Here is a 24,435-nt window from a genome sequence, read left to right on the forward strand (position 1 = left end):
GGACACTATCAGTTCTACAAGCAGGTCGGAAAGGTCACTATGATGTGTTGGTCTAATGAGGAGTTTTCCTCTGAACCACAAGCTCCTGATTACGGCCACAACAGTATCACAGCACTTCTGTTATCCTCATTGTATGTCGCTTATCAAACAGCTATGTTCTTCGACTTCGATTAAAAACGTACAAAATGGAATGGTTTGAATTAGGGATGGGCATCTTTGATGGGGGTGGGGGCCTCAGACAATCTAAACTCCTCATGAGGGTTGCAGTGTCTCGCGGGTCTGTGTACCCACATCCATACCCACACGTATTCAGAGCCAGCCCTAGCATTTTGGGGGCCATAAGCCAAACTGTGTTGTTGGCTTGTTGGCTTACTTGGGGACCCCCCCGGGTCAGTAATTTGACCATGATTACTACAAGTTTAGATAGCTGGGCACTAGACTAACTTCTATAAACGTTAGCTGACGGGGGCTAATTGAGTGATGATCAGTGACTGACATATCAACAGAAAACTGCTGATGTACAAACAAATGTCAAAATGTCACCTTGTGTGTTTTTACTATTCTAACGTGCGACAGTAAGTTGAGATCCCGACTGATCCGAAGGCCTGCAAAAGGGGTGTCATTTGCACATCTCTGGTTTAAATGAATTGGCGTGTGAACAGTATATGGGTGTGAACAGTATGTGTGAACAGTATAGGGGTGTGTACAGTATGTGTGAACAGTATAGGGGTGTGTACAGTATGTGTGAAGAGTATACGGGTGTGTAGAGTATGTGTGAACAGTATACGGGTGTGTACAGTATAGGGGTGTGTACAGTATGTGTGACCAGTATACGGGTGTGTAGAGTATGTGTGACCAGTATAGGGGTGTGTACAGTATGTGTGAACAGTTTACAGGTGTGTACAGTATGTGTGAACAGTATACGGGTGTGTACAGTATGTGTGAACAGTATAGGGGTGTGTACAGTATGTGTGAACAGTATACGGGTGTGTACAGTATGTGTGAACAGTATACGGGTGTGTACAGTATGTGTGAACAGTTTACAGGTGTGTACAGTATGTGTGAACAGTATACGGGTGTGTACAGTATGTGTGAACAGTATAGGGGTGTGTACAGTATGTGTGAACAGTATAGGGGTGTGTACAGTATGTGTGAACAGTATAGGGGTGTGTACAGTATGTGTGAACAGTATAGGGGTGTGTACAGTATGTGTGAAGAGTATAGGGGTGTGTACAGTATGTGTGAACAGTATAGGGGTGTGTACAGTATGTGTGAACAGTATACGGGTGTGTACAGTATGTGTGAACAGTATACGGGTGTGAACAGTATGTGTGAACAGTTTACAGGTGTGTACAGTATGTGTGAACAGTATAGGGGTGTGTACAGTATGTGTGAAGAGTATACGGGTGTGTAGAGTATGTGTGAACAGTATACGGGTGTGTACAGTATGTGTGAACAGTATACGGGTGTGTACAGTATGTGTGAACAGTTTACAGGTGTGTACAGTATGTGTGAACAGTATACGGGTGTGTACAGTATGTGTGAACAGTATAGGGGTGTGTACAGTATGTGTGAACAGTATAGGGGTGTGTACAGTATGTGTGAACAGTATAGGGGTGTGTACAGTATGTGTGAACAGTATAGGGGTGTGTACAGTATGTGTGAACAGTATACGGGTGTGTACAGTATGTGTGAACAGTATACGGGTGTGTACAGTATGTGTGAACAGTATAGGGGTGTGTACAGTATGTGTGAACAGTATACAGGTGTGTACAGTATGTGTACAGTATATATGGGTGTGTACAGTATACGGGTGTGTACAGTATACGGGTGTGTACAGTATGTGTGTACAGTATGTGTGTACAGTATATATGGGTGTGTACAGTGTGTGTACAGTATACGGGTGTGTACAGTATGTGTGAATAGTATAGGGCTGTGTAGAGTATGTCTGAACAGTATACAGGTGTGTACAGTATGTGTGAACAGTATATGGGTGTGTCCAGTATGTGTAAACTATATGTGTGTGTACAGTATGTGTGAACACTATATGTGTGTGTACAGTATGTGTGAACAGTATAGGGGTGTGTACAGTATGTGTGAACAGTATATGGGTGTGTACATTATGTGTGAACAGTATATGGGTGTGTACAGTATGTGTGTACAGTATTTGTGTGTGTGTACAGTGTATGTGTGTGTGTAGTATGGGTATACAGTATGTATGAGCAGTATGTGTGTACAGTATATGTGTATAGTATATGTGTGTACAGTATGTGTGAACAGTATACGGGTGTGTACAGTATGTGTGAACAGTATAGGGGTGTGTAGAGTATGTGTGAACAGTATACGGGTGTGTACAGTATGTGTGAACAGTATACGGGTGTGTACAGTATCTGTGACCAGTATATGGGTGTGTAGAGTATGTGTGACCAGTATAGGGGTGTGTACAGTATGTGTGAACAGTATACAGGTGTGTACAGTATGTGTACAGTATATATGGGTGTGTACAGTATGTGTGAACAGTATAGGGGTGTGTACAGTATGTGTGAACAGTAAAGGGGTGTGTACAGTATGTGTGAACAGTATAGGGGTGTGTACAGTATGTGTGAACAGTATAGGGGTGTGTACAGTATGTGTGAACAGTATAGGGGTGTGTACAGTATGTGTGAACAGTATACAGGTGTGTACAGTATGTGTACAGTATATATGGGTGTGTACAGTATACGGGTGTGTACAGTATACGGGTGTGTACAGTATGTGTGTACAGTATGTGTGTACAGTATATATGGGTGTGTACAGTGTGTGTACAGTATACAGGTGTGTACAGTATGTGTGAACTTTTTTTTTTCTCATTTTGTCTGTCATAGTTGAAGTGTACCTATGATGAAAATTACAGGCCTCTCATCTTTTTAAGTGGGAGAACTTGCACAATTGGTGGCTGACTAAATACTTTTTTGCCCCACTGTATGTGTGTGTACAGTATGTGTGAACAGTATATGTGTGTGTACAGTATGTGTGAACAGTATATGGGTGTGTACAGTATGTGTGTAAACTATATGTGTGTGTACAGTATATTGGTGTGTACAGTATGTGTGTACAGTATATGGGTGTGTACAGTATGCGTGAACAGTATATGGGTGTGTACAGTATGTGTGTACAGTATAGGTGTGTGTACAGTATGTGTGAACAGTATATGGGTGTGTCCAGTATGTGTAAACTATATGTGTGTGTACAGTATGTGTGAACACTATATGTGTGTGTACAGTATGTGTGAACAGTATATGGGTGTGTACATTATGTGTGAACAGTATATGGGTGTTTACAGTATGTGTGTACAGTATTTGTGTGTGTGTACAGTGTATGTGTGTGTATAGTATGGGTATACAGTATGTATGAACAGTATGTGTGTACAGTATATGTGTATAGTATATGTGTGTACAGTATGTGTGTACAGTATGTGTGTGAACAATATGTGTGAACAGTATATATGTGTGTACAGTATGTGTATGTGTGTACAGTATGTGTGTGTGTGTACAGTATGTGTGTGTGTGTACAGTATGTGTTTACAGTATATGGGTGTGTACAGTATGTGTGTGTGTGTACAGTATGTGTTTACAGTATATGTGTGTGTACAGTATGTGTGTGTGTGTACATTATGTGTTTACAGTATATGGGTGTGTACAGTATGTGTGTGTGTGTACAGTATGTGTTTACAGTATATGGGTGTGTACAGTATGTATGTCACCTAATAACCAGTAAGAATTCCAGGTCTCACAGACCTGTTAGTTTTTCTTTAAGAAGCCCTCCTGTTCTCCACTCGTTACCTGTATAAAAGACACCTGTACACACTCAATCAAACAGACTCCAACCTCTCTGGCCAAGACCAGAGAGCTGTGTAAGGACATCAGGGATAAAATTGTAGACCTGCACAAGGCTGGGATGGGCTACAGGACAATAGGCAAGCAGCTTGGTGAGAAGGCAACAACTGTTGGCGCAATTAGTTCAAGATGACGGTCAATCACCCTCGGTCTGGGGCTCCATGCAAGATCTCACCTCGTGGGGCATCAATGATCATGAGGAAGGTGAGGGATCAGCCCAGAACTACACGGCAGGACCTGGTCAATGACCTGAAGAGAGCTGGGACCACAGTCTCAAAGAAAACCATTAGTAACACACTACGCCGTCATGGATTAAAATCCTGCAGCGCACGCAAGGTCCCCCTGCTCAAGCCAGCACATGCCCAGGCCCGTCTGAAGTTTGCCAATGACCATCTGGATGATCCAGAGGAGGAATGGGAGAAGGTCATGTGGTCTGATGAGACAAAAATAGAGCTTTGTGTGTGCAGTATGTGTGAACAGTTAATGTGTGTACATGTGTGTACAGTATATGTGTGAACAGTATATGTGTGTGTACAGTAGGTGTGTGTACAGTATGTGTGAACAGTATATGTGTGTGTACAGTAGGTGTGTGTACAGTATGTGTGAACAGTATATGTGTGTGTACAGTAGGTGTGTGTACAGTATGTGTGAACAGTATATGCGTGAGTACAGTATGTGTGTACAGTATATGTGTGTTTTTAGTATGTATGTACAGTATGTTTTAACAGTGTGTGAACAGTATGTGTGTATAGTATGTGTGTGTGTGTGTGTGTGTGTGTGTGTGTGTATAGTGTGTGTGTGTGTGTGTGTGTGTGTGTGTGTGTGTGTGTGTGTGTGTGTGTGTGTGTGTGTGTGTGTGTGTGTGAACAGTATGTGTGTACAGTATATGTGTGTGTACAGTATGTGTGAACAGTATATGTGTGTGAATAGTATGTGTGTGTGAACAGTATATTTGTGTGTACAGTATTTGTGTGTGAACTTTATATGTGCACAGTATATGTGTGTGAACAGTGTGTGTGTACAGTATATGTGTGTGTACAGTATGTGTGAACAGTATATGTGTACAGTATATGTGTGTACAGTATGTGTGAACAGTATATGTGTACAGTCTATGTGTGAACAGTATATGTGTGTACAGTATATGTGTACAGTATATGTGTACAGTATATGTGTGAACAGTATATGTGTACAGTATATGTGTGAACAGTATATGTGTACAGTATATGTGTGTACAGTATATGTGTACAATATATGTGTCTGTACAGTATATGTGTGAAGAGTATATGTGTGTGTACTGTATATGTGAACAGTATATGTGTGAACGTATATGCGTGTGTACAGTATATGCGTGTGTACAGTATATGTGTGTGTACAGTATATGTGTGTGTGTACAGTATATGTGTGTGTGTACAGTATATGTGTGTGTGAACAGTATATGTGTGTGTGAACAGTATGTGTGTACAGTATGTGTGTGTGTACAGTATATGTGTGTGTACAGTATGTGTGAACAGTATATGTGTGAACAGTATATGTGTGTACAGTATGTGTGTGTGTACAGTATATCTGTGTGTACAGTATATGTGTGTGTACAGTATATGTGTGTGTACAGTATATGTGTGTGAACAGTATGTGTGTACAGTATGTGTGAACAGTATAAATGTGTGTACAGTATATATGTGTGTACAGTATATGTGAACAGTGCATGTATGAACAGTATATGTTTGTGTACAGTATGTGTGAACAGTATATGTGTGTGTGCAGTATGTGTGTGTGTGTACAGTATGTGTGAACAGTATATGTGTGTGTGCAGTATGTGTGTGTGTGTACAGTGTGTGTGTACAGTATATGTGTGTGTACAGTATGTTTGTGTGTACAGTATGTGTGAACAGTATATATGTGTGTACAGTATGTGTGTGCAGTATGTGTGAACAGTATGTGTGCACAGTATATGTGAACAGTATATGTGTGAACAGTATATGCGTGTGTACAGTATTTGTGTGTGTACATTATATGTGTGTACAGTATGTGTGTGAACAGTATATGTGTGTGTACAGTATATGTGTGTGTACAGTATATGTGTGTGTGAACAGTATATGTGTGAACAGTATGTGTGTACAGTATGTGTGAACATTATATATGTGTGTACAGTATGTGTACAGTATGTGTGAACAGTATGTGTGTACAGTATATATGTGTGTACAGTATGTGTGAACAGTATATGTGTGAACAGTATATGCATGTGTACAGTATATGTGTGTGTACATTATATGTGTGTACAGTATGTGTGTGTACAGTATATGTGTGTGAACAGTATATGTGTGTACAGTATATGTTTGTGTACAGTATGTGTGACCAGTATATGTGTGTGTACAGTATGTGTGTGTGTACAGTATGTGTGAACAGTATATGTGTGTGTATAGTATGTGTGTGTGTACAGTATGTGTGAACAATATATGTGTGTGAACAGTATATGTGGGTGTACAGTATGTGTGTGTGTACAGTATGTGTGAACAGTATATATGTGTGTACCGTATATGTGAACAGTATATATGTGTGAACAGTATGTGTGTACAGTATATGTGTGTGTGTACAGTATGTGTGAACAGTATATGTGTGTGAATAGTATGTGTGTTCATTATATGTGTGTGAACAGTATATGTGTGTGTACAGTGTATGTGTGAACTTTATATGTGCACAGTATATGTGTGTGAACAGTATGTGTGTACAGTATATGTGTGTGTACAGTATGTGTGAACAGTGTATGTGTACAGTATATGTGTTTGAACAGTATATGTGTGTGAACAGTATGTGTGTTCATTATATGTGTGTGAACAGTATATGTGTGTACAGTATATGTGTGAACAGTATATGCGCGTGTACAGTATATGTGTGTACAGTATGTGTGAACAGTATATGTGTGAACAGTATATGTGTACAGTATATGTGTGTACAGTATATGTGTACAGTATATGTGTACAGTATATGTGTGAACAGTATATGCGTACAGTATATGTGTGAACAGTATATGTGTACAGTATATGTGTGTACAGTATATGTGTACAGTATATGTGTGTGTACAGTATACGTGTGAAGGGTATATGTGTGTGTACAGTATATGTGAACAGTATATGTGTGAACAGTATATGCGTGTGTACAGTATATGCGTGTGTACAGTATATGTGTGTGTACAGTATATGTGTGTGTGTACAGTATATGTGTGTGTGAACAGTATATGTGTGTGTGAACAGTATGTGTGTACAGTATATGTGTGTGTACAGTATGTGTGTGTGTACAGTATGTGTTAACAGTATAAATGTGTGTACAGTATATGTGTGTGTACAGTATATGTGAACAGTGCATGTGTGAACAGTATATGTTTGTGTACAGTATGTGTGAACAGTATATGTGTGTGTGTACAGTATGTGTGAACAGTATATGTGTGTGTACAGTATATGTGTGTGTACAGTATGTGTGTGTATAGTATGTGTGAACAATATATGTGTGTGAACAGTATGTGTGTGTGTACAGTATGTGTGAACAGTATATATGTGTGTACAGTATGTGTGAACAGTATATATGTGTGTACAGTATGTGTGTGCAGTATGTGTGAACAGTATGTGTGCACAGTATATGTGAACAGTATATGTGTGAACAGTATATGGGTGTGTACAGTATATGTGTGTGTACATTATATGTGTGTGTGAACAGTATATGTGTGAACAGTATGTGTGAACATTATATATGTGTGTACAGTATGTGTACAGTATGTGTGAACAGTATGTGTGTACTGTATATATGTGTGTACAGTATGTGTGAACAGTATATGTGTGAACAGTATATCCATGTGTACAGTTTTTTTGTGTGAACAGTATATGTGTGTGCACAGTATGTGTGTGTACAGTATATGTGTGTGTACAGTATGTGTGAACAATATATGTGTGTGAACAGTATATGTGGGTGTACAGTATGTGTGTGTGTACAGTATGTCTGAACAGTATATATGTGTGTACCGTATATGTGAACAGTATATATGTGTGTACAGTATGTGTGAACAGTATATATGTGTGTACAGTATGTGTGAACAGTATATGTGTGTGTATACAGTATGTGTGCGTGTACAGTATATGTGAACAGTATATGTGTTTGTACAGTATATGTGAACAGTATATGTGTACAGTATGTGTGTGTACAGTATGTGTGTGTACAGTATGTGTGAACAGTATATGTGTGTGTACAGTATATGTGTGTACAGTATGTGTGAACAGTATTTATGTGTGTACATTATGTGTGAACAGTATATGTGTGTGTGTGTGTGTGTGTACAGTATGTGTGAACAGTATATGTGGACAGCATGTGTGTGTACAGTATGTGTGTGTACAGTATGTGTGTGTACAGTATGTGTGTGTGTAATGCACCACTGGGCCAGAGGGATGGTGGTGTGTATTCTTAGATCAGAATGATGTTGTGGGATTGTGTTTGACTCACATTCTGTCTGCTTGTGCTGGGAACGACATGCGTCTTCACACTCCATTACAAATAACTAGACAGAGAGGAGGGAGACAGAGAGGAGGGTTTGCAGGACGTACACACGCACACACACACTGGATAATTCAGTCAAATATGTTCACAGTTTCAGAACGTGGAACCACATTAAGTAGTGTTTGTTTTGAACATGTGAATGGCGTGAAGGTGTGGTACTTCTCTGAAAAGCCTTTTACAAAACGGTACATTTCTTCTCTCTCTCTCTCTCTCTCTCTCTCTCTCTCTCTCTCTCTCTCTCTCTCTCTCTCTCTCTCTCTCTCTCTCTCTCTCTCTCTCTCTCTCTCCTTACCCAGCCATAGAGGTGCGGTGCTGGGGAGCTGGTATTACTGGTATTAGCGTGTGTTAATCTCCAGTTAAATCAGCTGAGAGGACTCCGGTGAACCAGTGACTCTAACTGGTCTGCCTGCTGTCAGTACTGAGGGAGTTAACCCACCGGCTGATCTGTATTAGGAGTTAATCTAGTTTTGTCAAATTTTAACTTTGAACCTTAACAGTTAGCTGGATTAATGAAGTTAGTCTAGTTTAACACTGATCTCTAAAGGTGGGCTGGGTCTGAGTTTAACACAAGGATCAGTCAGATTTCACTTCCTGGATTCATCTGAGTATTAGAATAAGAAAGCTAAGAAGGATAGGACAATGAATCTCAAGCAGCTGAATCAACCACTAGTTTTACTCTTTACTAATCTTGCGCACTTGTTTTCAGTGATCAACACCAAACTGGGCATTCAAAGATTCACACCCAACACCAAACAATAATAGGGGTGGCAGGTAGCCTAGTGGTTATAGCGTTGGGCCAGTAACAGAAAAGTTGCTGGATCGAATCCCCGAGCTGACAAGGTAAAAATCTGTCGTTCTGCCTTTGAACAAGGCAGTTGCACACACACTGTTCCCCGGCAGGCCGTCATTGTCAATAAAAATGTGTTCTTAACTGACTTGCCTAGTTAAATAAAGGTTACATTTAAATAAAATAAATAATAATTATAATCGTGTTCAATGAGAGAATTATGAAGACATTGTTTCTAGAAAGGACATTTCAGCTCCAGCTCCTGTGTCTTCTGTGGCTGATAGGTCCTGTGCTATTGTAAACTATCTGTAGAGAAGGGCCCATTCACTCCGACCTCAGATAGCATGGCCCTTATTTAAACTAGGACTGTACAGTATTACTGGGTCTGTTAGTGACCGAAAGAGTGTGTGTGTGCGTGTGGATGCACATTATGACTTGATATATATATTTTTGCCTTTTGATCTTTGTCTATCATATCCAATGTGAGGTTTTTGTATTGCTGTGGATGTAGGTTGAAGTGGCTAAAGGGTTGGAAAACACACGAGACACTGAGATAGAGCTTCTGAGACAACAACTGACGGACCTCAAGGAGGACCTGAGTGAAACCACGTCCAGGACTCAGGGCCAGGAGGAGAAGGCGGCCATCTTTAAACAGAAGTACTGCGTTGCCATGGAGAAGGTGCAGCAGCTCCAGGGACACATAGAGTGTGTGGAGGAGGAGCTCAGATACACACAACAACAGGTATTCTAAGCTAGTTTCTAGCATTTGACCACTCACTTTCAAAATGCAAGGTTTACTCCAATGACCAATGTCAACCTGTTCTATTTGGTTTTGATTGACAGCTGACTGAATCCAAGGCAGCGGTAGACAGGGTTAAGGCGGAGCTTACAGAGCTGGAAGGGCGCTACGAAGAAAAACTTGGCCAATGGGAGCGCTCAGAGGAAGCCCTGGACCAACTGACTAACGAGCTGCAGGCCAATCAGATGGCTCTGAGGGAGGGGCGGGAGAGAGTGGAACAGTGTGAAGGAACCATACAACATCTACAGCAAGAGGTGGACACACAGAACACTCAGGTGTGTCAGTGTTATGGTTGACACTAGACCTATATAGAGAGTGGAAAGGAATAAATATCTACTGTATATACACTGCTCAAAAAAATAAAGGGAACACTTAAACAACACAATGTAACTCCAAGTCAATCACACTTCTGTGAAATCAAACTGTCCACTTAGGAAGCAACACTGATTGACAATAAATTTCACATGCTGTTGTTCAAATGGAATAGACAAAAGGTGGAAATTCTAGGCAATTAGCCAGACACCCCCAATAAAGGAGTGATTCTGCAGGTGGTGACCACAGACCACTTCTCAGTTCCTATGCTTCCTGGCTGATGTTTTGGTCACTTTTGAATGCTGGCGGTGCTCTCACTCTAGTGGTAGCATGAGACGGAGTCTACAACCCACACAAGTGGCTCAGGTAGTGCAGCTCATCCAGGATGGCACATCAATGCGAGCTGTGGCAAGAAGGTTTGCTGTGTCTGTCAGCGTAGTGTCCAGAGCATGGAGGCGCTACCAGGGGACAGGCCAGTACATCAGGAGACGTGGAGGAGGCCGTAGGAGGGCAACAACCCAGCAGCAGGACCACTACCTCCGCCTTTGAGCAGGAGGAGCACTACCAGAGCCCTGCAAAATGACCTCGAGCAGGCCACAAATGGACACTACGCTGACAGGGTTGTAGACTCCGTCTCATGCTACCACTAGAGTGAGAGCACCGCCAGCATTCAAAAGTGACCAAAACATCAGCCAGGAAGCATAGGAACTGAGAAGTGGTCTGTGGTCACCACCTGCAGAATCACTCCTTTATTGGGGGTGTCTGGCTAATTGCCTAGAATTTCCACCTTTTGTCTATTCCATTTGCACAACAGCATGTGAAATTTATTGTCAATCAGTGTTGCTTCCTAAGTGGACAGTTTGATTTCACAGAAGTGTGATTGACTTGGAGTTACATTGTGTTGTTTAAGTGTTCCCTTTATTTTTTTGAGCAGTGTATATCATCCCCATATGTATTTCATACTACATATTTATAACACTTTTCCTTTTCCAGTACATTGTGGGCTTTTCTGCCCTGCATTGTCCAATATCCTAACCTGAAGTAAGGACAATGCTAGCTACAATAATACATATGCCTAGTTCCATATTTATTTTAATTTGTGAGTCTCTTTGAGAAAATTGTCTGTGCAGTATGCCAAGTTAAATAAAAGTAATCTGAGTGACCTTTTTCATAATTGTAGCAACTATAATGATCGTTCTGTTCATGAGTTATGGGTGCAAGTTCAGTGAAATTATATTATATTGATAGCAATCCTGAGCAAAACAGAAATGACAGTGGAGGAGTGTGTGTGTGTGTGTGTGTGTGTGTGTGTGTGTGTGTGTGTGTGTGTGTGTGTGTGTGTGTGTGTGTGTGTGTGTGTGTGTGTGTGTGTGTGTGTGTGTGTGTGTGTGTGTGTGTGTGTGTGTGTGTGTGTGTGTGCCTCTGTTTGAGGATATTTACTGAGTCTGTCTACAAATGAATAATCTTTATTACGGGAAAATGTAATTTGGTTCAACTCAGCTGACAAGGTCAACACGGCGGAATGTCATTCTAATCAAATCAAATTGAATCTGTGCGTTATAAAAGAGTTAGCTGTTTGAAGAATGTCTGTATTTGATACTTTATTACATTGTGTAATGAGTTAGATGTGAGTGGGTTCTGTTGAGGAGAGGATCTCTCTGTAGTTGGTGTTTCAGTAATTCTCTACCTCCTGTCTCACTGCACTCTCTGTTTCTGTCTGTCTGAGTCGCTGTCTGTCTGTCTGTCTGTCTGTCTGTCTGTCTGTTTGTCCTTCTGTCTGTCTGAGTCACTGTCTGAGTGTCTGTCTGCCTGTCTGTCTGTCCTTCTGTCTATCTGAGTCACTGTCTGTCTGTCTGTCTGTCTATCTGTCTGTCTGTCTGTCTGTCTGTCTGTCTGTCTGTCTGTCTGTCTGTCTGTCTGTCTGAGTCACTGTTTGTCTGCCTGAGTCGCTGTCTGTGTCCCTACATGTCTGTCTGTCAATCGAGTATCTTTCTATGATAGACAATAGTTACAGCATGGCTTTGAGGATAGGTAAGTTGAGGTGTAGCTCCAGGTCATGTCCATTAGTAACAGACTGTCCTCTCCCCACAGATAATAAAGTATGAGAGTTCTCTGAAGTCCTACCAGCAGAATCACTCCTACTCTGATGAGCAGTATTGTGCCTTACAGAGACTACAACTGCAGAAGGTAGTAGCCTACATGAATAAAAACATTTGTCAGGACCCCCCTCCACCACACACATACACACACAAAGAAGTAGAAGCAAATATGTTGAATGAGTCAACTGATGAGCATGGTGAGCCTCACAAGTTTGACAATATTATCTTCTATGTTTCAGTCTAATACTGCTATTTACTTACGTTTGTAGCTCTTTGTCAGTAGTTAAGCCTCAATGTCCTCTCCAAGTTTTGCTGTAATTTAGCCCGGAAGGATTTGAGAAAAATGATTGGTTGACGATAGGCATATGACGTTGGTCTACCTCTCGTCTTGTGCTGCGCAGAAAATCAGAGATTGGAGAAGTGTTTAATATCACCCGTACCACATCCTTATGATGTATTCAGAGTGTGTGTGTATATATATCTAAGCAGTAAGGCCAGAGGAGGTGTGGTATACGGCCAATATATCACGGCTAAGGATTGTTCTTTAGCTCGACGCAACACGGAGTACCTGGCTCCAGCCCTTAGCCGTGGTTTATTGGCCATATACCACAAACCCCAGAGGTGCCTTATTGCTATTATAAACTGGTTACCAACGTAATTAGAGTAGTAAAAATTATTGTTTTGTCGTACTCGTGGTATACGGTCTCAGCCAATCAGCATTCAGGGCTCGAACCACCCAGTTTATAGTGTGTATATACACTGCTCAAAAAATAAAGGGAACACTTAAACAACACAATGTAACTCCAAGTCAATCACACTTCTGTGAAATCAAACTGTCCACTTAGGAAGCAAGCATATAGCAGTGTGGAGATCTATGTCACCAGCAAGTTATTTTTCAGAATACCAGTACCACCATCCCTATAAATAATAATGTGTATTGACTTCTCATCAGCAATCCACAGAGCAGGTAGAGCGCTTGGCCAATTGCGAACAGGCCCTGCTACAGATGAGGACAGAGTATCTTCGCAGGGAGGAGGAACTAGAGAAGCAGAGCCAGGAGAAGGCGGGGCTAGAGAGGACCCTGCAATCTCTTCACCTGGACATGGCCGCCTCCCACCGCAAACATCTGGTCACTCACACACAGCTGGAGCAGGAAGTGACACAGCTACAGGAGGAAGTGACACGCCTACAGGATGAGCTGGTCGAGACCCACGACACCTGTACACAGAGACAACAGGTCAGTTAGGATTAGGAAATGTTTAGGACACCCAGGTGCTTACCCTAGCTCAGGGGTCTCCAACAGGTTGATCAACCCACCTGTGAGTCGCTCGCCAAACAGTTCTCAAAGTACACACCATTTTTCATATGATCCATCACAAACTGTCATAAACAAATCTCACAAGTATCTGACACAGCAAGCTCTCAACTGTTATCTAATCAACACAATGTTGACATTATCACACCCCTGGTTAGCCACTAATGGCTTAAAAAGCCAAACCTAACACAATATCTGACAATTAATTTCCAGCAATATTGCCCCTGTCTGTCTGTGTGGTGTGAGTGTTTGTCTATCAATCCAGTTGTGTAGCCAGTTGATGTGATAACTTATGGGTTGACAGAAATACCTTCCCCCAAACTTTCTCAATTAAATGTTAACTGCAGAGTAGGCTTACCTAGTAGAAGTATATCATGAGGAAGTATATCAGTTGTATCTATTTGTTATTTGGAAACTTTACCATGAAATGAGCAGCAGCAGTACAGAACCATCACTAGACCAGCACATTAGACGGCACATTCCTCACTAGCTAGATGTGCAATTAAAGGGCCGGATGCTCAATTAAAGGGGAATTACACAAATTGCCTTTTGATGTGATTTAACCATCGACATGGCCTCAGAACAATCCAATTTTGTTGTTTCTATATGAACAGTTGTAATTTTGAGCGTGAAAAAGTTGTCTATGGACCATTATTTTACCAGGTATATTGATCGAAAACATAGTGCGCTACTTTCTCTTGTACACTAAGGACCTGGGGAAGAGTTGCAGGGGAGAAGAAAAGAATGTGCCTATTTGAAAGCTAGAAAAAAATGAGTAGCTAACAACATTTTTCATTCAAGTAGCTCTCATACTAGAAAAGGTAGGTGACCCCTTCTATAGCCCCTAGCTTCTACCCTATAGCCCCTTGCCCCTATCAGGGTCAGCAGATTTGAAGGAAATGAAAAAGTGAGATTAGTAGTCTGCGGTTTCTCTCTCCATGACTGTAGGATGCAATAGAAGCCTTTTCAGCCTAACAGACATGGCATATGAACCCGGATCTAAAATATATATTCTCTCACACACACTTCTAACCCCTATCTTCCGATTGCCTGACAGAAACAAATTACCCTGCCATTAATTAAAGCTCCAAGTGGTGTCAGGCCCGGCTCAATTGACTCCAATTAACATGTGAAATGGACACTAAATTTTCAAATGAGGTTAAGTGGTGACGAGGGTGCGATAACGACTGGTGCCATGGCTCTGTGCCAAGACAAAGCTGCCAGTCGTGGGCACTTGGGTGTCCTGTGTGTGGGTCTACCCCGTTAGCACAAACACATGACACGCGTGTCACACACCCCCAGCAGGCGACCTAATGACTTGTGGGGATAGCGTGTGTTGGGAGGATAGCGTGTGTGTTGTGATTGTCCTTTTCACGTCAGTTCACTCAGCCGTCGTCATGAAGGACCACTGTGTGCTCTAGCTCAGGGGTTCACAAACTTTTTTGCTTCATGACCCACAAATTGAGGTGTGTTTTGAGTCGCAACCCACCATAGGGGTTGAGCGTTTCAAAAAACATGCACAGACCTAAGAATAAGTCAGAAATATCATCTTGGCAGCGGAGGAAAAATGTAGTAGTTTCAAAGCTAATCTCCTGTAATTGGAAACATTCTGCCATGAACCTGAGAGAAACATTTTCACTTCTTTAAGCTTATTTCCTACAATTCTACACATTTTGACATGTGGCTAATGTGTTCTATTGCTGAAAATCAATGTGGGCCTGATTGTCTTTCTTTTATCTTGTTAATTGTAAATTCTCAAAGATTATAGGCTATTACTTTAAAATATATAGCTCCATTATCTTTTCTACATACTTTATATCTGGTTTTAGTCGTTTAAGTTAACACTGAAAACGTTTTTCTATCACGATAATGTATAAAAATTAAACAATTTCTGCAATGTTGTCCCGTACCTGGACCCATGCCGCGAATGTGTCCCGACCAACAGTTTGGGAACCACTGCTCTTGCTGACGAGCTTGTGTAATGTGACGACACATGTAAATCTACATTAATTACATCTGCACACATAATACATGCGTAGAGAGGGCTGTGGAACAACTCTGATTACATGTATGGTTAACATGGGCCTGTATGTGTATGTGTGGACAGAGCTAGATGCTCCTTCAACATGGCTACAACACAGCAGAACAGTTAGGGAGTTGGTATTAGGGAGCAGCCAGTCTACAAAGTCAGGGCCATTGGATGTGATCCATGCGCGCAGAATGATTTTGATAATAATTCTGTATGGTATCATATTTTATTACGTCAGTCTTTCTTTAGGGTTACTTAATCACTTCTGTTAATGACATAATGTTTGTGCACACTGTCTTTGAAATTCAAGTATACTGAGAGAGACTTGGACAGTTATTCAAACAATCTTCATTTAACATCGATTCATCATTGCAATAATTCAGTTTTTCCACCACAACACACAAACATACACACCTTGGGACCTTTTCGACTGTTTAGATAGTAACTAACAGTCACACACTCTTTCTCTGGCCAGACCATCCAGGGGCAGGATGTCTTGCTCCAGCAAGTTGAGGAGGACCTGAAGGAAACCAAGCTGCTCCTTCAGAGGAGAACCAAGGATCTGAAGGAGGAGAAAGACGGGGTGCAGAGGCTCAGAAAGGAGGCGCAGGAGCAGAGAGAGGAGGAACACAGACTTGGTGAGGAGGCCAGGGAGATGCTAAAGAGGAGATGCAGGGAGCTGGAGGAAGAGAAAGAGGAGGTGAAGAGGAGAAGCAGGGAGCTGGAAGAACAGAAAGTGGAGGTGAAGAGGAGAACCAGGGAGCTGGAGGAAGAGAAAGAAGAGGTGAAGAGGAGAAGCAGGGAGCTGGAGGAAGAGAAAGAGGAGGTGAAGAGGAGAACCAGGGAGCTGGAGGAAGAGAAAGAGGAGGTGAAGAGGAGAACCAGGGAGCTGGAGGGAGAGAAAGAGGAGGTGAAGAGGAGAACCAGGGAGCTGGAGGGAGAGAAAGAGGAGGTGAAGAGGAGAACCAGGGAGCTGGAGGAAGAGAAAGAGGAGGTGAAGAGGAGAAGCAGGGAGCTGGAGGAAGAGAAAGAGGAGATGAAGAGGAGAACCAGGGAGCTGGAGGGAGAGAAAGAGGAGGTGAAGAGGAGAACCAGGGAGCTGGAGGAAGAGAAAGAGGAGGTGAAGAGGAGAAGCAGGGAGCTGGAGGAAGAGAAAGAGGAGGTGAAGAGGAGAACCAGGGAGCTGGAGGAAGAGAAAGAGGAGGTGAAGAGGAGAAGCAGGGAGCTGGAGGAAGAGAAAGAGGAGGTGAAGAGGAGAACCAGGGAGCTGGAGGGAGAGAAAGAGGAGGTGAAGAGGAGAAGCAGGGAGCTGGAGGAAGAGAAAGAGGAGGTGAAGAGGAGAACCAGGGAGCTGGAGGAAGAGAAAGAGGAAGCACAGACACTCAAAGAGGCCCTGTTGGAACTACGCAGGAGTCACAGACAGACAGGTACTAATCAATCAACATATCTTTATTGTCTTGGTTGAAACGCACACCTTTTGTCTGTGAGAGAGAGAGAGAGAGAGAGAGAGAGAGAGAATGTTGAGGTAAACTAAGTTATCGCATGTACAGTAATATACATCACCAAGGCCTGTTTGACTGAAACTGGCCCTGAATGTGTCATGAGCAGAAATAAGCCACTTCAGACTGCAGAGGAGTCGGTCTATGATTGGCTGACTGTGAGATGATCATCAGACAGGTAGGCGGAGTCCAGAGGAAAGAATGATCCATCACATTCTGTTTCTAGAACCCTTGCAACCGTGGAAACACTTTGATGTAAATAACATTTAATATGAGGGTTCCGGGGGAAAGAGCGATAGCAAGGGATGATGGAGGAGAGGAGAGTCTGATAGGAGAGGACAAGACAGCTGGTGATGCATATAGATAGGAAAGCCTTATATACTGAAGCTTTCTCCAGCGCAGAGATAATAAGGCCTTTCCTGTCAATGCCCCACCACCATCCTGCTTTAGAGTACATCTCAATAATTCATTCACTTTTTCCAAAATAGCATGTTTCCAATGGCATACCTCACGGATCAATAAATCAATGTTACGTACTGTAAGTGTTACTAAAGTTGGGCAAAAATGCATATCATGATAAATTGCCTGAATTGATGTGATAATGATAAGTAGAATGATCAGTGTATAACATGAATGTGCACCACAGTTTTTTTTATTATCCAGTAAACTACTGCTACTAGTTTGATGGTTGTAGCCATCAATTATCCCATTAAGAGATTAATGTAGAACCCTACTACTTGAACCCTATTAATCTCTTAAAGGCCTTAACAATCCCCCATATTTCATTTTAAACACATTTCTTTAGCACAGGATACTTATTGTACTTGAACGATATCGGCAAAATGCCTGTGGTAAATGATCAGTATGGTCGGTGTGGATAATTGTGGGTTCATCGTCCCAGCTCTAAGTACTACTCAGTTTGTCTTTTAGTAAAGGCTTTATCATCGGCAGAATACGGTGTGTGTAAATACCGATGTTGATACAATTAAAACCGCTTATGAATTCTGTTCCACAATTAGAGAACAAACCAATTAACTGTTTTACCTCGTGCGTGTGTATATATATATATACATATATCTCTTTTCCACTTTTAAACACTGATACCTCATCATGTTGATATGGAGAATATTTTTTATTTACATCCTTCATGAAATATTCACACACAGAAACAAGCATGGTTTAGCTGTAATAACATACAGTATATACAACCAGTGGATCTGTTGCTGCAGAGGCACCATTCTATTCCCTGTCTTTAACACTAGTTTGGAGTTTAAAGATGATGAAATGACCAGCGTATATTTCTGGTTTAGACCCTAGAGAGAGACATAGCAGCCCTCAAATCCACCTCCACTCACACACACCCGTTACAGTGCCTTCAGAAAGTATTCAAACCCCTTGACTTTTTTCACATTTTGGTGTGTTACAGCCTGAATTTAAAATGTATTAAATTGAGATTTATTGTCACTGGCCTACACCCAATACTCCATAATTGTCACGGCCGTGTGGAAAGGCGGACCAAGGCGCAGCGTCATTTGAGTTCCACATATTTATTTAAAGTGACACTTCTAAACAAATAAACAAACACCGACCGTGAACAAACGTAGTGCTACATGCACTCACTCAAAACAATATCCCACAAAGCAGGTGGGAGTAAGGGCTTCCTAAATATGATCCCCAATTAGAGGCAATGATTACCAGCTGCCTCTAATTGGGAACCATACAAATCACCAACATAGAAAACAATTGACTAGAACAGCCCCCTAGTCATGCTCTGACCTAAACACCATAGATCACCAAGGGCTCTCTATGGTCAGTGCGTGACAGTAACCCCCCCCCCAAAGGTGCGGACTACGGCCGCAAAACCTGAAACCAAATGGGGAGGGTGGGGGTGTGGCTAGTGTCGGTGGCGGCTCCGGTGCGGGTCGTAGCCCCCGCTCAGACCCCGGATCCGGCCATGGCCCCCGGGCTGAACGCCGTGCCTAGACTGGGCATTGCCGTAGAGGAAGGTTCCGGCCTTGGAGCGGTACTGGATGCCGTGCCTGAACTGGGCACCGGCGCAGAGGAAGGCTCCTGCTTTGGAGCGGGACTGGATACCGTGCCTGGACTGGGCATCGGCGCAGGTTGCACCGGATTGATGACACCCACTTCAGGGCGGGGGCGGCTCCCGGCACAGGACGTACCGGACTGGGGAGGCGCACTGGAGGCCTGGAGCATGGAGCCAGGACAGGTGGCACTGGACTGGTGACACGCACTTCAGGGCGAGTGCGGGGAGCCAGCACAGGACGTACGGGACTGGGGAGGCGCACTGGAGGCCTGGTGCGTGGAGCCGGCACAGATGGCACCGGACTGGTAACCCGCACTTCAGGTCGAGTGCGGGGAGCCGGACCAGGACATACCAGACTGGGAAGGAGCACTGGAGGCCAGATGCGTGAAGCCGGCGCAGACTTCACCAGACTGCTGACAGGCTCTTCAGGTCGAATGTTGAGCTGAACACACTTGACCAACATCTCCTCTGTCTCTCCCCCAACTTCTCCATCGCCTCCCTGACGGTCTCTGGCTCTTCCCTCTGCTCAGCCGACAGCTCCATGTGCCCCCCCCAAAAAAATAATCTTGGGGTTTCTGTGGCAGCGGACTGAAGACACGCTCTTCATGGCGAGTGCGAGGAACCGGCACAGGACATCTCGGGCTGGGGAGGCGCACTGGTGACCTGGTGCGTGGAGCCGACACAGTTGGTACCGGGCTGAGAAGGCGCTCTTCAGTGCGCCTGCGCTGCAGCATAGTCCTCGCCAAAACCTCTCCGGTATCCCTCGTTGAACTCCTCCAGTTTGCCATTCGGGCTCTGCCACTCCCCGCTGCTCAGTCGACCACCCCATGTGCCCCCCCAAAAAATCTTGGGGTTTCTGTGGCCGCGGCCCCCGGGCTCGTCGCTGTCCTTCCTGATCTTTATGCGACTCCCGCCAAGGAAGGGTCTCACATCCACTCCTAATCTCCTCCCAGGTCCAACTCACCTTCTCCTCCATGACACGCTGATTGGTCCTTGCTTGGTGGGATATTCTGTCACGGCCGTGTGGAAAGACGGACCAAGGCGCAGCGTGATTTGAGTTCCACATATTTATTTAAAGTGACACTTCTAAACAAAACAATAAACAAACACCGACCGTGAACAAACGTAGTGCTACATGCACTCACTCAAAACAATATCCCACAAAGCAGGTGGGAGAAAGGGCTTCCTAAATATGATCCCCAATGATTACCAGCTGCCTCTAATTGGGAACCATACAAATCACCAACATAGAAAACAAATGACTAGAACACCCCCCCTAGTCACACTCTGACCTAAACACCATAGATCACTAAGGGCTCTCTATGGTCAGTGCGTGACTACCCCCCCCCCCCCCCCCCCCCCCCCCCCAAAGGTGCCCCCAACCACAAAGTCCAGGGAGGCTTTCCAATGCTTCGCAAAGAAGGGCACCTATTGATAGAAGGATAAAAAAACAAAAAAAACAGGCATTGAATATCCCTTTCATCATGTTGAAGATAATTAATGACACTTTGGATGGTGTAGGAACACACCCAGTCACTACAAAGATACGGGTGTCCTTCCTAACTCAGTTGCCGGAAAGGAAGGAAAACGCTCAGGGATTTCAGCACGAGCCCAATGGTGACTTTAAAACAGTTACAGAGTTTAATGGCTGTGATAGAAGAACACTGAGGATGGATCAACTACATTGTAGTTACTCCACAATATTAACGTAATTCAGAGAGTGAAAAGAAGGAAACCTGTACAGCATAAAAAAAGATTCCAAAACATGCATCCTGTTTGCAACAAGGCACTAAAGTAATACTTAAAACAATTTGTCAAAGCAATTACATTTTTTTCCTGAATACAAAGCATTATGTTTGGGTCAAATCCAATACAGCACATTACTGAGTGCCACTCTCCATATTTTGAAGGATAGTGGTTGCTGCCTCATGTTATGGGTATGCTTGTAATCGTTAAGGACTGGGGAGTTTTTCAGGATAAAAAAGAAACGGAATGGAGCTAAGCACAGTCAAAATCCTAGAGGAAATCATTGTTCGATCTGCTTTCCACCAGACACTGGGAGATTAATTCACCTTTCAGCAGGACAATAACCCAAACACAAGCCCAAATCTACAGTTGCTTACCAAGAAGACACTGAATGCTCCTGAGTGGCCAAGGTATATTTTCAGGCAGTTTTAAGTAAAAACTGTATGGCAAGACCTGCAAATTATTGTCTGGCATTGATCAACAACCAATTTGACAGAGCTTGAAGAATTTTGAAAAGAATATGCAAATGTTGCTCAGTCCAGGTGTGGAAAGCTCTTATAAACTTACCCAGAAAGACTCAATGCTGTAATCATTCTAACATGTATTGACTCAGGGGGTTAAATACACTACATGACCAAAAGTATGTGGGCACCTGCTTGCCGAAAAATCATTCCAAAATCATGGACATTAATATGGAGTTGCCCCCCCCCCCCCCTTTGCTGCTATAATACCCTCAACTCTTCTGGGAAGGCTTTCCACTAGATGTTGGAACATTGCTGCAGGGACTTGCTTCCATTCAGCCACAAGAGCATTAGTGAGGTCAGGCACTGATGTTGGGCGATTATGCCTGGTTTGCAGTCTGCGTTCCATTTCAAGGCCAGTCAAGTTCTTCCACATTGAATTTGACAAACCATTTCTGTATGGACCTCGCTTTGTGCACGGGTTCATTGTCATGCTGAAACAGGAAAGGGCCTTCCCCAAACTGTTACCACAAAGCTGGAAGCACAGAATTGTCTCGAATATCATTGTATGCTATAGTGTTAAGATTTCCCTTAACTGGAACTAGCCCAAACCATGTAAAACAACCCCAGCCCATTATTCCTTCTCCACCAAACTTTACAGTTGGCACTATGCATTGGAGCAGGTAGAGTTCTCTTGGTATCTGCAAAACCCAGATTCGTCCGCCGGACTGCCAGATGGTAAAGAGCCGTTCATCACTCCAGAGAACGCGTTTACACTGCTCCAGAGTCCAATGGCGGCGAGCTTTACACCACTCCATACAACTCTTGGAGTGGTGTAAAACCCATTTCATGAAGCTTCAATGAACAGTTATTGTGCTGACTGTTGCTTCCAGAGGCAGTTTGGAACTGGGTAGTGACTGTTGCAACCGAGGACTGACTATTTTTACGCACTTCAGCACTCTGCGGTCCCATTCTGTGAGCTTGTGTTGCCTACCACTTCGCGGCTGAGCCGTTGTTGCTCCTAGACGTTTCCACTTCACAATAACAACACTTGACCGGGGCAGCTCGACTGCCAATGTTACTTATGGAGATTGCATGGCTGTGTGCTCAATTTTATACACCTATCATCAACGGGTGTTGCTGAAATAACCAAATCCACTCATTTGAAGGTGTGTCCACATACATTTCTGTGTATAGTGTATATGTGACCCGATTCATGAAACTAGGCGTATGTTGCAAGCCACGACTTCACAGGAGAGCCGTTTGAACATAATTATTATTTTTTTAAATCAAAATGCGTTTTTGAGCCCGAACACAGACAACTAAACGCATTATCATTTGCACTGATCTTTGCTATTATTGTTCTAGAACACACGCACACACACACACACACACACACACACACACACACACACACACACACACACACACACACACACACACACACACACACACACACACACACACACACACACACACACACACACACAGGTCTGTGTCTGCGTATCCAGCCAGTGTAATATGAATTATAAATGTAGCCTAATAAAAAGAAAGAGAGAAGGCAGGTAGAAGCAGAAGAAAATGACTGGTGTTACAGCAGTGTATTGATCAGTGTGTATCAAAGGAGGATGTGAGACACCAGATTACCTGCTAGTCTGAGCATTAGGTAGTGTGTTAGAGTGTTATAGCCCGGGGCTCATCTTCCACTGCCAGATCACTGTAAATACAACACTGACAGAGAGAGGGTGTGTGTGTGTGTGTGTGTGTGTGTGTGTGTGTGTGTGTGTGTGTGTGTGTGTGTGTGTGTGTGTGTGTGTGTGTGTGTGTGTGTGTGTGTGTGTGTGTGTGTGTGTGTGTGTGTGTGTGTGTGTGTGTGTGTTTTGCATCGCTGGATGGAAGTAAGGCAAAGGCCCATCTGTTTTTGTAATTCCCTCAAAATAAAGAAGGAAGATACAACCCACTCAGCCAGGACACCAACTGGTTCTGGGTCTGTTCTGCTCCTACAGTCTCCATAGAAATTGACCAAATTAAACCCTAATAACTGAAATAGCATTTTCTAGTTCCTGCATGTGTTGTTTGGGGTTACAGTACAAAGTCTGCTCTCCTAACCTTTGCCTGTGTGTTTGTAAACAGGAAAGCCTGTGCAGCATTAATTGCCCTCCCTGGATGGTCAGTGTGAGAGAGGTTATATTGAACTGATTCCTGATGAATGTGAATCAACCTGAGATGCATCTCTACTCGTTCTTTTTATATTGATTATTTAGATTCATAACAAACTTTTACCTTGAGATTCGGCAATCGAGCCAAGGTGGGCTGGAATAAAATAATGAAAATAAATCAAAGTCTGTTTGTGCATCGTAAAATATTTACAGGTTCCAGTTTCCTACGGCTGCAATTTAAACCGTTTGGATTCTGCAAAGCCATAAATGAATCATGGATTTATCAAGTGTTGATGTTTTAGTATTCATTTTCCCGTCCTTTTCTCTCCAGTCCTCCCACCACAATCACTGCATATGTCACTAATAGCATCATACCCATTTCTCACCATTTTAAAATGCACACACATAAATGCAAGCAGACACATCCATGACACACAGGTGACCTGGAGTTTAGCGTTCCATATTGCATCCTGACTGAGTGGCAAAAACTGTCTAAAACAATGGTTTAAACCCACAGTGAATAAAAGGGGCGACAGAGGTTATCCCAAAATGTGTATTTTAAGCAAATGGTGACTCGCTGAAAAACAAACGCATGAAAATGCAAGGCTATTCTGTTTCACAAAGAGCAAAAACCTTTATATGCTTTATAAACACACTATGCTAAACCTACTACGTGGTGGACAATATGATTTTATTCCATGTAGATAGGAGAGAAAGAGAGAGAGAGAAAGACAGGGAAACAAAATGATTGAATGGATGGGTGCACGCTTT

The 24,435-nt window shown here is 43.0% G+C and overlaps 1 protein-coding gene across 4 annotated transcripts in view; it reads left to right on the forward strand.

Annotated features, from left to right (window-relative positions):
* The window catches only part of LOC129822972 (trichohyalin-like), a 156,121-nt gene that overhangs the window by 75,769 nt on the left and 55,917 nt on the right, over window positions 1-24,435 (forward strand). For 3 of the 4 annotated variants that reach the window (XM_055881585.1, XM_055881586.1, XM_055881587.1), the window contains 5 exons: window positions 9,713-9,943; window positions 10,045-10,275; window positions 12,404-12,499; window positions 13,364-13,648; window positions 16,231-17,182. In XM_055881585.1, coding sequence (XP_055737560.1) covers window positions 9,713-9,943; window positions 10,045-10,275; window positions 12,404-12,499; window positions 13,364-13,648; window positions 16,231-17,182 — 1,795 coding nt within the window. The remainder of the gene's footprint in view (window positions 1-9,712; window positions 9,944-10,044; window positions 10,276-12,403; window positions 12,500-13,363; window positions 13,649-16,230; window positions 17,183-24,435) is intronic. The other variant, XM_055881588.1, reaches the window with a different exon arrangement.

This window comes from Salvelinus fontinalis, chromosome 25 (assembly GCF_029448725.1).
Source record: "Salvelinus fontinalis isolate EN_2023a chromosome 25, ASM2944872v1, whole genome shotgun sequence".
Classification (NCBI taxonomy): Eukaryota; Metazoa; Chordata; class Actinopteri; order Salmoniformes; family Salmonidae; genus Salvelinus; species Salvelinus fontinalis.